Raw genomic sequence first — 16,235 nt, 5'->3', positions numbered from 1 at the left:
GCGGGAGTCCACGAACCGGAGCTAGATTTGATGAGTCAGTGTGTTTCGATGGATGGTAATGCAATGCTTACAGCACCTATTACAAAGGAAGAATTGCGTCAAGCCCTTTTTCAGATGCAACCAGACAAGTCCACAGGTCCATATGATTTTAACCCGTCATTTTATCAGAGATTCTGGCAAGTGTGTGGTGATGATATTTTTCAGGCAGTGGTTTCTTGGTTGGATCGCGGTTACTTTCCTACAAACCTTACAGAAACAAATATTTATTTGATCCCGAAGTGCGAAGACCCGGATAATATGAAGGATCTTAGGCATATATCTCTTTGTAATGTTTTGTATAAGATGGTGTCGAAGTTGCTCGCTAATCGACTGAAACGTTGTTTGGATAAATGTGTGTCAGAGGAGCAGTCAGCATTTGTCGAGGGTCGTTCCATACTGGATAACGCATTAATAGCTACCGAGATAATCCACTCAATGAAGAGGAAGACGAAAGGATGGCAGGGGGAATTGGCTCTCAAGATTGATATTAGTAAGGCTTATGATAGGTGGATTGGGGGTTTCTTCGTGGCATGCTTATGCGAATGGGGTTCGGTGAGAAATGGATCCAGTGGATGATGATGTATGTTAGTTATGTTACGTATTCGGTGCTTAGGAACTTTGACAGGGTGGGTCTATTGTACCCGACCGAGGGTTGCGCTAGGGTGACCCATTATCACCATATTTATTCATATTGGTGGTCGAGGGCCTCTCAACTCTAATACATAAGGCAGTTAATAGAGGTGATATTCATGGGGTACAAGTATGTCGCGGTGCACCAGTGGTGTCCCATCTGTTGTTTGCAGATGATTGTTTCTTGTTTTGCAGGGCCAATGTGGTGGAAGCACAACGTTTACTCACTATTCTTAAAACTTATGAGGCAGCATCTGGACAAGAAATTAACTTATCAAAATCTGAGGTGTTCTTTCGTCGTAATATGAGTGGGCCGGCATAAGAGGATTTGTCACGCATTATTGGTGTCCGACATGTGATGGGTACTGGAAAGTATTTAGGATTACCTTCGATGATTGGTAGAGATAAGCAGTCCGTTTTTTATTTTATCAAGGATCGTATCTGGAAATGAATAAATGCATGGAGGGGACGAGCATTATCAAAGGCGGGTAAGGAGGTTATGATCAAGTCTGTGTTACAATCCATTCCTTCATACATATTGAGTATTTAACTTCTGCCGAGTTCAATTATAGATGATATTGAGAAGATGGTCAATGCGTTTTGGTGGGGAGGAAGGAGTAACAACCAAGGTATTAAATGGATGGCATGGGAATGTATGGCATGCCCCAAAGTGTTTGGTGGAATGGGGTTTAGGAATTTCAAAGCTTTTAATATCGCTATGGTAGCTAAGCAAGGATGGAGCTTTCTGTCTAAACCTGAATCTCTAGTTGCTAGAGTTTTTAAATCGAGGTATTTTCCGCGTTCTTCATTTTTGGGTGCTAAACTAGGTAATAACCCGAGCTTTGCTTGGCAGAGTATTTGGAATTCACATCAGATACTTCTACATGGACGTAGGTGGACAGTTGGAAATGGGCAGCAGGTCAGCGTGATGAATGATCCATGGATTTGAGGTGTTCAAGGTAGCTGGATTCAATCCCCACAAAGCCAAGGTGTGTATAGCTTGAGTGTGTCTGATTTGATACCCAAAGAGGATCGAGTTTGGGATGTCGATAAGAATGAATCTTTATTCCCAGATGATATGGTGCAAGCTATTCTCGATACACCACTGTTTGCGGAAGTTCAGAATGATAGAATATTGTGGATGATGGAACGTAACAGGAGGTATACTGTCAAGACTGGTTATAAACTAGTTATGATGGAGTTGCTACATACTGATCGATTCCATGTTGAAGGAGAGTGGCAAAGAATTTGGATGATGAATTCCCCTCATGAAGCTCGTAATTTGTTATGGAGGAATTGCATGGGATGTGTTCCAATGCGTCTCCGATTACAATCACGACATGTACAATGTTAGGTGATCTGTCCCTGGTGTGATACGACTGTTGAGGATGATTGGCATGCTTTTGTGGGTTGTACGGTGGCACGTGAGAGTTGGTATTGGGTAGGACTTTCGACTGTGCGGCAATCGCGAGTTAGCACTATAAGCAGTTTGGCAGATTTTGTTTTTCATATATGTCGCTCAGAAAGCCGAGACATTGCTGGTCGGGTGGCTTTACTTCTTTGGCAAATTTTGGCTGCACGTAATGATGTAATTTGGAATGACTCTCATCAGACATCAACGGGCATTGGGAGGATGGCACTAGATGCATGGCAGCAATGGCAAGAGGATCATAAACAGCCCTCACTACCGGTTGTACAACACGGGCATAACAGAGTGCAAGGCAACAACTCAGTTTCGGAGAAACCGAGCGAGACGTGGTTGAAGTGCAATGTGGATGCCGCGTTCCATGACCGTAACCATGTTACAACTTTTGCATGTTGTGTTAGAGACTTTCGCAGGCAATTTATTCGGGCTCAAATGAAATGGCAGCTGTAACGCCCTACTTCTATTAAAGCGATAAAACACGCGAATAAAAAAAAATTATTCCAGAAATAGACGCTACAACAATAATTCACTCAACATGCATTTATAAAAATATTCTCGACAGTTGCAGCGATATAATTCATGTCTCCAAAAATATACATGTCATAAGTTCAACATACAACCATAAATTAAATCTCTAAAACCTGACAAATGGGCAAAATCTCCATAACAACATAAGTTCAATGAAACATAATACCGACACCTAATCAGAGCTTAATCTAAGACGCCAAGAAACGATAACGGAGATTAGCTCCCGCTATCCAAGCACTTATCAAAAACAACTAGTCCTGCACTCCGTCTACCCATTCATACAAACAGGTAGGCGGTCAAAACCACTGGGGGTAAGCTTCACATCAATCATAATCAACATAAAACAAACATAAGCATTCAAAGATTTCATGCATAACACATATACATAATCATCCCTCCTAGAATACTATCATCACATGATTATTATCCCTCATTCCATACATCTCAAGTTATCACATTACTAGCATAGCATATCAAACATATTCAATCTCTAATCAAGTCATCAACATAAATCAATGAAAGGATTACTCACCTTATTCTTCATTTAACATACTTAACTCAACAAGTATAATTCATCATTTCAAAGTCATACGCAAGCAATCATCATTATCAAAGGAATCACCACATCATATATATATATATATATATATATATATATACATATACATACATACATACATACATACATACATACATACATACATACATACATATACATATACAATTCTCACCTCATCATTATCACCTAAATAATTATCATCTAATAGAATCACCAATTGTATAAGCACGAGCAAGTAAGACATGCAATTAAAATATAATTCAATCATTCACAATCATCGACAAGATTCACCAATGTACTTATACACCAATCCACGTAATTATAACATTCAACAATTTCACGAAATATTCCTCCAAGGTCGTCACCTCAAGATGCAACAAAATCATCATTATCAACGGTTATAATCAACTGCTATATATAATCACATCCAAATTAGCATGTATAAACTCAACACCAACAATCAACATCATTTTCATATAATGATTCAATAACATAATTCATCTTCATGATTTAGCATATAAGCATTCACCAACAATATCATCATCAATTAACATATATGCAAATATTCAACATCAACAACAATTAAACAACACTGATGCTTCACATAATTCCTCAATATCAACTTATTAATTATATTAACAACTTGACAACAGGACAACAACATCGACAACTCAACATCAACGACAATGCAGCAACAACTACATTAACTTGACAACATGACAACAACACCGACAACTCAACATCAACGACAATGCAACAACAACTACATCAACTTGACAACGTATTATGCATGATGTACCAATCAGGGCATCAAGCCCCCAACGTATAGAGCGTAGGCTCTCAGGGCATCAAGCCCTCAACTTAATTGAGCAAAGGCTCCAGGGCATCAAGGGCATCAAGCCCTCATCGTATTGAGCAAAGGCTCCAGGGCATCAAGCCCCCAACTTTATATGAATATGAATGTGTTGGAACAAAATGTGTTTAACAATGAACCTTAAAGAGTTTTGATGATAACAAGGTATTAAAAATTGTAAATTGGACTAGCTAATATTTGTTCAAGTGTACAGGACCATAGTTAAAAGTTTACATCATGAAAAGGTTCTGAAGAACAAAAAGAGAGCTAAGGAATCAAGAAAAGGAAGCTTTAAAGCATCTGAAAAGAAGTGCATCTGAATATTAAAGAGCATCTGAAGACAAAAGTGCGCCTGAAGAATGATGACGTCATCAGAAGCTGAAGGTCATTAGAAGCTAAAGGTCATCAGAAGCGGAAAAGTCATCAGAAGCGGAGAGTTCAGAAGCGACTTCATCAGAAGCTGAAGCTCATCAAAAGCTGATTATCACCACAAGCTGAAGTTTCAAAGATCAACACTTTAAAAGCTGTCTATTGGATTCGAAAACACTGCAGAAGACTAGTGGATGATTGCAACGGTCATTTTGGTGAAGATTTGAAGGCATTGGAAGCTTATCTTCAAAAAGCATTGACATTGTACTATGTACAAACTGTACAACCACCTTCTCCACTACTTTGTTTTGTGTCTACGCTACAGGACAAGAAAACAACTCCAGAATAACAACTATGCCTTCAAAAATGTTCCTTCCAATGGGAATGGATTTCAAATTGGTTCTTCATAGGACAACAACCAAATCAGGCAAAAGATCATTGGTGAAAGATCAAGCTTCAACAACGGCTCTTTGATGTGCTGGCAATTTCACAACTTCTCTTTCACACCTCTATATAAAGGAGTGAAGACTTAGAGATTTGGTAATGCTGAACGAAAGACTCTCAACATTTTTACAAGTTCCAAACCTCTGCTGAAATTGTTCTGCATTCACTTAGAATTTCTGTGTCTCAAAGTCATATCTTAGAAATTCTTAAGTCTTAGAGTCTGTATCTGATTTGTATTGTGAGCACCTCTGATTGTATATCAAGTGTTCAACCTTAAATAATTTTCTATGTAATTTTGTTTAGTTAGAAGTCTCTTGCAGTTGTGCTTGAGCAGGGAAGTCTCTTAATTGTGTTCTTGAGCATAGGAAGTCTCTTGCAGTTGTGCTTGAGCAAAGGAAGTCTCTTGCAGGTGTGCTTGAGCAATTGTAATCAGATATTACATTCTAGTGAAATCTCCTTGGAAGTGCAAGGGGGACTGGACTACTTTCGGATTATGGAAGGAACCAGTATAATTGCTTTGTGTCTTTCTTCTTCTCTCTCTATGTTTTATTCCGCTGCGTTCAGATTCTGATTATCACTTCAGAAGCTGTATCACTTAGTTTCTGACCAGTGTGTTCAGTTTTTAGGAGAAACGAAGAATTTTCAAAAACACAATTCAACCCCCCTTCTTGTGTTTTTCTCACCTTCAATTGGTATCTAGAGCCTTGGTCTGTTGTTTAACACTTAACCGTGCAACAGTAAAAGATCTGATAAAAACATGTCTGGTCCTATTCCTGCACCTATTCCTGGTCAAACTAGCTACACTAATGTCTCACATGATTATAGTGATAGTAAGAAATCCAGTGTTAGAAAGGTTCCAGAGTTCAATGGAGATGCTGAATAATTTTCTTGGCGGAAAACCAACTTCTATAGTTATATCATGAGCTTAGACGAAGAACTATGGGATATTCTAGAAGAAGGAGTTGGTGACTTGGTTCTTGATGAAGAAGGAGCTGCTGTGGATAGAAAGAAACATACTCCTGAGTTGAAGAAACTCTACAAGAAGCATCATATTATCAGAGGAGCTCTTGTCACTGCTATTCCTAAAGCAGAGTATATGAAGATGAGTGACAAATCCACTGCTAAAGCTATGTTTTCTTCTCTCTGTTCAAACTATGAAGGCAGCAAGAAGGTCAAAGAAGCAAAGGCTCTCATGCTTGTACATCAGTATGAGTTATTCAAGATGAAGGATGATGAAACTATTGAGGAGATGTACTCAAGGTTTCAAACCTTAGTCTCTGGGCTACAGATTCTAAAGAAGAGTTATGTTGCTTCTGACCATGTGAGTAAGATACTCAGAAGCTTGCCTGCCAGATGGAGACCAAAGGTGACTGCCATTGAGGAAGCTAAAGATTTAAACACTTTAAGTGTCGAAGATCTTGTTAGTTCTCTTAAAGTTCATGAGTTAAGTCTTAATGAACATGAGTCTACTAAGAAGAGTAAATCAATAGCTCTTCCATCCAAAGGCAAGTCATCAAAAGCTCTCAAAGTGGTTGAATCTGAAGAAGAAGAACAATAGTGTTCAGATTCTGAACCAGCTGCTGCTGAGATGGCTATGATCTCCAACAGACTTCAATATCTGGTCAGGAAGAACAGGAAGTTTCTAAACAGAAGGAGTAACTCCAGAAGCTCAAGGAAAGAAGATCAGAAGGGATGCTTCAACTGTAAGAAGCCTGGACACTTCATTGCTGAATGCCCTGATCTTCAGAAGGAGAAGTCAAAGGACAAGTCAAAGAAATCAACTTTTAAACCAAGCAAATACAAGAAGCAGATTAAGCAGAGTTTAATGGTAACCTGTGATGATTTAGGAAGTGAATCTGGATCTGATAAAGAGGAAGCTGATGAAGATGCAAAGGTAGTTGTTGGGTTATGTCATACCCCAATTTTGGACTAGTTATTTCTCTTTTTAGTCGTATTTTTAAAACATCTCAAACTTTTTTTTTCGCTTTAACTATTTAAAGTATTTTAGTCGTCTTCTAAAATTTTTGAGGCTTTCTATTTTACAGTTTGAAGTGGAATTCATTTTTGTCCAAGCATTGTGTAATTTAAATCCTTTCTTTTGTTTGTTGGCATTTTAAAATATCTTACACGCTCTTTTTAATATTTAATGTCTTGTTTTTATTTTAATTTCCTTTAAAAGCTTTAATTTAAAATTTCCTCTTTGTCCGTATATTCAAGTCGCCTTAAAAGAGTTTTGTTCGCATTTACAAACACCGCATTATTTTAACCGTTTCAGTCAAAATTTTGGCAGAGAGGTATTTTAAAATACCTCATTTACCGAAAGGGACATTTTTTTTTTTATTATTACCATTATTATTATTTTTATTATTATTTTTATTACTACTATTATTATTATTAGTATTATTATTATTATTATTATTATTATTATTATTATTATTATTATTATTATTATTATTATTATTATTATTATTATTATTATTATTATTATTATTATGAATTTTGTTATTTTCATCTTTATAACTCACGTGAGTTTCAACTGACTCCTATTTCATTTTTACTTTTTTATTATTTCTTTGTTAGTCTTTAGTCCATGTCCTTGGGTCCATCTATTTGTCCATGTGTCCTCATGCTACAGGTTCAAGAAGCATCCAAAGTTTTTAACTTTCTCTCCAAGACAGTCCAGGTGTCACAAGTCCATTGGTCCAAAGTCTCCAAACCCTAATTTCTATCAGTATAAATAGTGCATTTATGACACTGACTGAAGGGACTGTTCACGCTTCAGAAAAAAGCTTGCAGTCTCCAATCAAATCCCAAAAACACTTTTCGTTTCTCTCTCTCATCTATTTCCGAATCAAACCAACAAAATTTCAACAAAAAAAAACCATGAACATTTTCCCAGATTCATGAACAATTTCCAGAAAACCTAAACAATAACAATATTTTTTACATGTGAATCTTGCTTTATTTTATGCCTTGCTAAAATTTTCTTAACATCATTGCATTTCATTTTAGTATATGATGCTTTTAGATTTCTCTTCATCTTATTATATCATGATTGCTTTAATTTTAGTGCATATCCATGCATTTCTTTTCCTATTGCAAAGCCCTATGATATTTAGTGTGTATAATTAGGGAAGTGATGTAATTTATTTTGGGCTTTGCATTTCTCTTAGTGTGTATCTAGGAATGGTATGTAATAGCGTTGTAAATGCACACGCCGACACAAGCACCGACACTATCACTTTATTTATCGCTTCTCGCTTTATTTTTCACGTTATTACGCTAGCTTTCCGTTAGTTAGAAAATCATTTTTATCTCAAAAGAATCAAATAAGCAAAAGTAAAATTATTTTCTTAATAAACCTTGGATCCAAATCCAAGTTGTTTTCCCTTTTTATTTTCTTAATCAAATTCCTAAATGAATCTTAATTAAACTTAGACTAAATTTCTTAAATAAAATGAAACAACCTCACTTCTATTTTATTTCTAGAGCCTTGAGGCCCCTCAATCCCCTTCTAAAAATCATTTTCAAAAATAATTAAAATCAACCTAACCCACAAAAATATTGTTCAGAATGAACTACGGCGGTTTTGATCCCTTTTAAGGGTACGTAGGCAAGGGTTTATTCCTTCCAAATCGATCAAATAAAAAATAACCAAAACTCATACTTCTTCTCCCTCCATTCTTTCACTTAGATTTTAAGCAACAAAATTTCAAATAAAAATAACCTAGGACAAGATAAAGTTAGAAAGAGGTTCCCACGGAGTACCGTGGACTATGCGGGTGCCTAACACCTTCCCCAATCGTAACCGACCGCCCGGATCCAAAAGGGTTTTAATCTCATTTTTCCCTTCCCAAGAATAAAATCGAGAAGTCCAAATGATTGAAGGTTCAAGTCCAATTAATGGCTTGACACCTGAAAATAATGGTCTACAAAAATGGCGACTTCACTCGGGATCCTACGCGGGTTAAACCCACCTTTCTTCCTTTATTTTTGTGTTTTATTATTTGTAAATATTTTTTATCTTGATGCGTGAGGGGTGAGAACCCATCTTGAAACCCATCAAGCGTTGAGAACCTTTAGATTACCGTTAACCCATCTTGGCCTTTCTAGGACGTAGTGCGTTGGCTACACCAAGAGCGGTCTTGACTTTAGTCGTCACGCGATACTACACTCAAACTAGACTTCCTTATGAATACTGTTGGTCTAGGAGCAGTCCTACGCACCGATAAGTCCATGTGGGTAGTTGTAATTTGGGAACTTGGTAGAACCCGTGATACAGGTACATTTGAATCCACAGTCCTTACCAAATGGCGTTGTGACCCCTAAACTCCAACATTGTGGACTTACCCCCCATGTATTCAATGTTCTTAGCATCATGCATTCATGCATTCATCCATAAATTTTTTCATTCATCGAAGGATTTAGACAAGTTTTTTTTGTAAACATTGTAGATGAATCCCGAAACAAGGAGCATTAAGAAGTATAGTTTCAAGAGACCGGATTTGACAAGACTAAGGGAGCTAGGGAATCAAGTTGCTAATCCTAAGAAATTCTGGGATCATTATGGGAGGTTACTCGATCTCATCAGGGTGAGGGTGGACGATGGCATTTTGGAAACTTTGGTGCAATTCTATAATCCGGCTTATCATTTCTTTACTTTCCCAGATTATCAGTTGGTCCCCACACTCGAGGAGTATTCCTATTGGGTTGGTTTACCGGTGTCAAAAGAAGTACCCTTCAACGGTCTTGAACCCGCACCTAAAGAGACAACTATTGCAAAAGCGCTCCACTTAAAGCCTTCTGACCTAGTTCAACCCCACTTTACCATCAAAAACAAGTTCCTCGGCCTAACCGCTAAGTTCCTCTACAGAAAAGCTTCTGACTTTGCCAAAGCCAAAAAGACCGATGCATTTGAATCTGTTCTCGCCTTACTTATATACGGCCTCTTCTTGTTTCCCAACATGGATAACTTTGTTGACATCAATGCCATCAAGATCTTCCTCAGTAATAACCCAGTCCCTACCCTCCTTGCTGATACTTACCACTCCATCCACCATAGACAGCGCCAAGAGGGTGGAACCATTGTTTGCTGCGCACCACTGTTATACAAATGGTTTGCTTCACACTTGCCCAACACTGTCTTCTCCCAGACCGACATCGGGACAACTTCTTGGTTTGAAAGGCTTATGCCCCTCACCCCGGCCGACATTCTTTGGGCCCACCCTGCTGCTGACACTGAAGGGATCATCGGTGCTTGTGGAGCATTTGAGAATGTGCCCCTCATTGGCACATGTGGAGGAATCACTTATAATTTGACTCTTGCTATGCTCCAGTATGGATATCCTATGAGAAGGAATCCTGATGGTATTTCTTTATCCAGCGAGTTTTACCTTAATAGTGAGGTGGGTCATACAGATTTGAGGATGTAGTGTGTGCAAGCTTGGTATACCGTTCGTAAGTTCGATGAGATCCAGCTAGGGGAAAAACAAAAGTTCGCCCACGAGTCTTACACTCAGTGGATGATTGAGAGGGTTGTGGCTTTCGGCATGCCCTACACCATACCAAGGTTCGTGTCTGTGACTGATCCAGAAATACCACGACTTTTACCCCCAGAGACCAAGAAAGAGTACCAAGAGCATTTGCATGCGTCCAACTATGAGAAAGCCGTCTTGGAAAGGATGCTCCGCAAGAAAGAACAGGATTATGAGATAGTGATGGGTATGTTAGAGCAAAAGCATTGGGAAAGTGAACATAGACGCCTTGAGATTGTCTGATTAGAAGCCATCATCGAAGAAAAGGACGCCGCACTTGACATGGTTTCGGGACAAAAGAAGAAACGAAGTGCTTTCTTTGCCAGCACATGTTCTTATCCATCTCCATAGAGTGTCCAAATTTTTCTCTAGATTTGTTTATTGTCTTATATTTTGTATTTGTAAGTCTATCCCTTGACTTGGTTGTTAGAAAGGGATTTATTTTGTATTTCTTTATATTTATAAGTCTATCCCTTGGCTTGAAAGGGATTTGTTTTGTATTTCTTTATATTTGTAAGTCTATCCCTTGGCTTGGTGTTATACCCTAATTTTGGACCTAAAAATACTTGCTCAAAATGTTTTTTCATCTTTGATATGTGTCTTTGATTTTCGAGAGATTGCCAATTTGCTAATGTTTTATCCTGATATTTTACCATACTTTACTATCTTTGTCTTGAAAATATTTTCAACTGTGTATTTGTCTGTGTTTTCTTGCATTTCAAGCCATCCAAAAGGGTTTTCTTACGTTCCAAGTCATTTGAAATTGTCTCTGATCAATTGCATACTTTTCTGCATTTTATTTGCAAAAATTCATGAAAAAGGGCATTTTAGTCATTTCCTGTGTTAAAACTCATTTTAGTCCTTAGAAATTGTCTCTGAGTCTTTTCAATTAGTTCGTATAAATCCTTGCTTTAATTCCATGTTAAAATCCATTTCAAAATTGCATTTGAGTCATTTTGAGTCAGTTTAGTCCCTAGGGGCATTTCGGTCATTTCACATAAAATTTTGACAGAGAGAGGTTACTTTAAAGTACCTCATTTGGTAGTTGGTTCATTTTAGTCCTTTTGTTGATTTTATTTTTTGTTTCACTTTACGTTAATTTCAAATTACCAAATTTTAACCAAATTTTATTTTATTTTTATTTTAGTCCTTTTTCATTTCAGTCCTCAAGTTTTGCAAGTTTTCATTTTTTAGTCCTTTCACTTAATTGCAGAATAGTCCTTCTAGTTTGTTATTTTGCAGAAAGGTCCTTAAGGCATTTTAAGTCCAAAGCCGAAGCTTTTAGTCCAAGACAGGTGTCAAGAGCTCATTGGATCAAAAATCACAGTTGGCCTATAAATACAGGCCAACTCATCACATGTGTCGGGATCACACCATTCTCTAACCGCAAACTCAACAAACATCATTCCACATTCTCTCTCCAAAATCAGAGATCAAATCCAGAAAATCAACAAGAACATGAAGGACAGTTTGAAACCCTAGAATTTCCAGAACCAAAATTCATCACAAATTGAAGCAATTCGCTTCAGTTCTCAGTGATTCTTTGCATAATCATCATCATCGAACCATTCTCCTCGCAATTCAAGCGAGAATTCGTCAACCACAGGGACGAATTCATCACGATCACAAAGAGAACTTCGAGTTGAGAAAAAGAGGGATTGAATCTGAATTGAACCAGAGAAGAAGAGGAACGTGTACACCGATTTATTTTCGGTTTGAAACAACAATGAAGCATTCACCAGAAGATCAGAAAAGGATTCAAGAAGTTTCTTTCGTCTTCTCTTTCAAATCTCCAAATTAAACCACAGGTAAACACGTAAACCTTCTCAGTTTCTCTTTAAAAACATCAACGAAGATAGATCGAAGTAGATCGGTGGTTTCTGGGAAACATATGTGAAAAAGATTCAAAACTGAAAAGTTCTTGAAAAACCGTAAGTTTAAACCCCGATCTACTCCGTTTTAATCACAATTTCACAAAACTAGCTCCAGAACCATAAAGAGGAGACAAAGACGAACACAACGATGTAATTTTTTTCAAAAAACGTTCAGGTACGGTGGCGCCACCTGCGGACCACCGTACCTCCGCCGTTGTGTTCGTCGGAGAAGATGAATGGAGAAGAAGAGAGAAGTTGCAGAGCTTCTCTCTCTAAAACACTTAGAGAGAGAAAGGAGAAGAGGAAATGAAACCAGACCGGTTTCAAACCTTTATATAACCAGTGGACCGGTCTGGTTCACTCCTGGTTCACCTTTCTTTCAATCTTCACCGTCAGATCTAGGTCTGACCCATTTGGATCGATCTGACGGCTCCTGTAGCTCCCTGGTGGTTTGGATCCGTTTTCCCTTGGGCTTGGGCCTGTTTCTTTGTTTTTCTTGGGTTTCTTGCTATATGTACCCCTGCTTGTGCTATTTGAACCTCCTGTGTATTTGTTCTTGTGTTAAAAAAATTTTAAAAAAAAATCCTATGAGTTTTTCTATGTGTTTGGTGATATTTTTTTATCCTTTTACTTGTCATTTTATCTCTCAAAAAATATGGAAAGATATTTTTGTTAAGGTTTCTTGAATTTTTGTTTTTGATTGATTGATTGAAAATGTAGAAATGAATATGATGATTATGCATAAATAAATTGTTACGAAAATTATGCTTTATTGATCCTTGTTAATCCCTGTATCATGACTTGGAAAATTTGTTATGGAATTAGGACCTTTGGATCAATATTCCATAATTTTAATGATGGTTTATTTAAGTATATGATTATTCCCATTTTTTGCATTTTAATCCTCCTTTGTCCTTGACATTTTCTTGCTTGCAAAATGTGCCAACATACATGCTCATGATTCTTGATTACCTCTATCATCTTTGCTTTGTTCTTCAATGTTTCTATCTTTTCATAATGTCCTATGAAAATGCCTAAAAAAAAATGTTGAGTTTCAATATGTTTACTTGCTATATTCTTCTTGCTTATATTTTTGTTGATATTTTTCTATATTGTGGTACTAACCCTTGCATGCATTTCCATCCTTTGCCTCATTAGCATTTCATCTCTTATTTTCTAGCATTTATCTTTCTTGCAATTTAAGTTTCCTTGCAATATTAGAATGTAAATTAGGGACTTGTAATTTTACTTTCATGTCATTTACTTTTCTTACAAGACCATAGAATGTAAACTAGGGCCTATGTAAAGGACAATGGACTCTAATGATATACACAGACACAAGCACCGACACATGCACACACATCACATGGATACTTTAGATGTATGCTTAGGGAATATATGTTTTAGATGTATGCTTAGGAATCACGATACTTAGGAAAATTCTCTTTCCCAAAAAATATGAACAACTTCACTCAAATAATTTTCCAAAGAAACCTTGGGATCAAAATCCCATTAAATTTTCCCTTTATTTTCTTAAACAAAAAACCTTAATGAACTTTAATCATACTTAGACTTTTTTTTTTGCAAAGTAACTAATCACACCTCGCCTTTTTCAAATCTTATGCCCTTGAGGCCTCTCTCTCTCTTATTCTTCAAAATTCCATTTTCAAAATTAAAATTAACCAACAAAAACAAAAACTTTTTTTGGAAGAGAACTACATGGATTTTGATCCCTTAAAAGGGTATGTAGGCAAGAAGTCAAAACTTCTCCAATTCCAATAAAACAAAAATCCAAACACCTTCTTCTCCCTCCAAATCTTAACCTAGCAAACCCTTAGGTGTAAATAACATTTTCAAAGAGCATTTAAAAATAAAGCGCGCGCGTAGAAAGTAAAGACGGTTCCTATAGGATACTATAGTCGTTATGGGTGCCTAACACCTTCCCGTAACGAAAACAACTCCCGGACCTCGATTCTCAAGGGTTTTTCTTATTTTTCCCTTCCCAAGAAAAAATGAGATATCAAAGGTTAAAAAGGTTCAAACTTAATCAATGTTTGACACCCGAAAAACCAAGATAAAACAGCTGGCGACTTCACTGGGGAGATTCGAGAATTACGCCCAGTCTTTATTTTCACGCTTGCGCTTTTGTTCTTTTATTTGCTTCCTTATGTGAATAAATGTTTAAATTCTTGCAAACGTGTGGGGGTGAGAATGTTAAAGCCCTACACCCGGGCTGAGTGAACTTAGGATTTAGGGGGATATAATCGACAATTCATTCCGAGGGTTGCCTCGTGTATTGGATTATGCGATCAATCCCACATAGCTGAGGCATTTTGGGGGTGATGTTGTCGGCGCGTGTTGTCGCGTTTAGGCACTTTGCTTCCAATTGTTCTATGACGCTATGGACCGTAGATAACCGAACCCATCCATGGCCACTTTCTAGGATGTAGTGCGGAGGCTAAACCGAGTGTTGTCTCGAGTTTTAGTCGTCACGCGATACTACACTCAAGTTAAACCTTCTTACGGATAATCATGGAGCAAGTGTTTGTCTCGTGGCACCATGATATACGTAAGAGAGGTTGCGACTTGGGAACCTTTTGTAGAACCCGGTTACTATTACCCATAGCCCTAGTATCACCGGACACCTTGTCCACCCATGGCTCCTTGACTTTTAAACTCTAACCCACTATGTTCTCCCCGTACTTGAATGTGATCATGCATACATGCATACATGCATACATGCATAAATCTTTTTCCATGCATTTATCGAAGGGCTTAGACAAATTGAATTTGTAAACATTGTAGGAATGGGGAAGACTAAGTCCTACAAGTTCAAGGAAGTGGATTTGGCTAGTTTGAGATATTTGGCACTCAAGATCAAGGATCCGACCGGTTTCCGACATCGTTACGGGGACTTACTTACTCTTCTCCGGACCAATGTGGATGAGAAGCTTGTACACACTCTAGTGCAGTTTTATGATCGGGACTATCGGTGCTTCACTTTTCCCGACTTTCAGTTGGTACCCACACTCGAGGCTTATTCTTTCTTGATGGATCTATCTATTGCCAAGGGGACACCTTTCACGGGTCTTGAGCATCCCACTACTCCTTTGGTTATTGCCCGTGATCTCTATCTCAAGACCTCAATCTTGTCACTAAGGCTCACATTCGAGGGTTCACTTCGGAGTATCTACTTGAGAAAGCCAATCTCAAAACCACTTGTCAGGACACTCTTGAGGCTATTCTTGCACTACTCATCTATGGGCTTATCCTCTTTTCAAATCTTGATGACTTCGTGGATATGAATGCTATTATGATCTTCCACTCTAAGAATCTGGTTCCTACTTTACTGGCTGACACGTACCATGCTATTCACGATCGATCCGGCAAGGGTCGTGGATACATCCTTTGCTGTGTACCTCTCTTATATAGGTGGTTTATTTCGCACCTTCCGAAGTCTTTCCATGATAATCCAGATAATTGGACTGTTTCACAGCGGATTATGGCTCTCACCCCTAACGAAGTGGTTTGGCTCACCCCCGCTGCTAGAGTCAAAGAAATTATCTTCGGTGGTGGAAAGTTTCTTAATGTGCCTCTTCTTGGTACCCGGGCTGAAAGAGAAGCCCATCTATCTTGCTACATCTCCTTATTTCTTCTATTACTCTAATGCTCCTACAGGAATAAGAGAAGATTTCATAGAGGCTTGGTCCAAGATTCGGAAGAAAGATGTGAAGCATATGGGTGTGAGATCCGGTATTGCCCATGAAGCATATACTCAATGGGTAATAAACCAGGCTGAGAAGATTGGCATGCCTTACCCCGCCATGAGATATGTGTCCGCATCTACTCCAACCATGCCTCTGCCTCTACTTCTGCCTACTCAGGAGATGTATCAGGAGCATCTAGCTATGGAGAGCCGAGAGAAGCATCAGTGGAAGACTAGATACTATGAGGCTGAGAATTTGATCATGACTTTGGA

The 16,235-nt window shown here is 38.0% G+C and overlaps 1 protein-coding gene and 1 pseudogene across 1 annotated transcript; both read left to right on the top strand.

Moving 5' to 3' along the window:
- The first annotated feature begins 1,255 nt into the window (after window positions 1–1,255).
- On the top strand, window positions 1,256–2,545 carry LOC146916090 (uncharacterized). The gene is made up of 3 exons (XM_085721541.1): window positions 1,256–1,588; window positions 1,700–1,942; window positions 2,024–2,545. Exons 1-3 carry the CDS (start codon window positions 1,256–1,258, stop codon window positions 2,543–2,545), a joined length of 1,098 nt encoding a protein of 365 aa, XP_085577667.1.
- Window positions 2,546–9,279: 6,734 nt separating this feature from the next.
- On the top strand, window positions 9,280–10,733 carry LOC146916089 (uncharacterized; annotated as a pseudogene).
- Window positions 10,734–16,235: the final 5,502 nt, after the last annotated feature.

Source organism: Medicago sativa, chromosome 6, assembly GCF_051527215.1.
Source record: "Medicago sativa cultivar Bolivia chromosome 6, Bolivia_mono, whole genome shotgun sequence".
Lineage (NCBI taxonomy): Eukaryota > Viridiplantae > Streptophyta > Magnoliopsida > Fabales > Fabaceae > Medicago > Medicago sativa.
This window is presented reverse-complemented; position numbering and strand designations above follow the sequence as displayed.

Bases quoted from the DNA above. Each gene is read 5' to 3' on its own strand.
- LOC146916090 (XM_085721541.1), top strand. From the start codon at position 1,256: ATGGTCAATGCGTTTTGGTGGGGAGGAAGGAGTAACAACCAAGGTATT. The intron at 1,589-1,699 runs GTCAGCGTGATG...ATACCCAAAGAG, and splicing joins CAGTTGGAAATGGGCAGCAG to GATCGAGTTTGGGATGTCGA. The intron at 1,943-2,023 runs GCTCGTAATTTG...GTACAATGTTAG, and splicing joins TGATGAATTCCCCTCATGAA to GTGATCTGTCCCTGGTGTGA.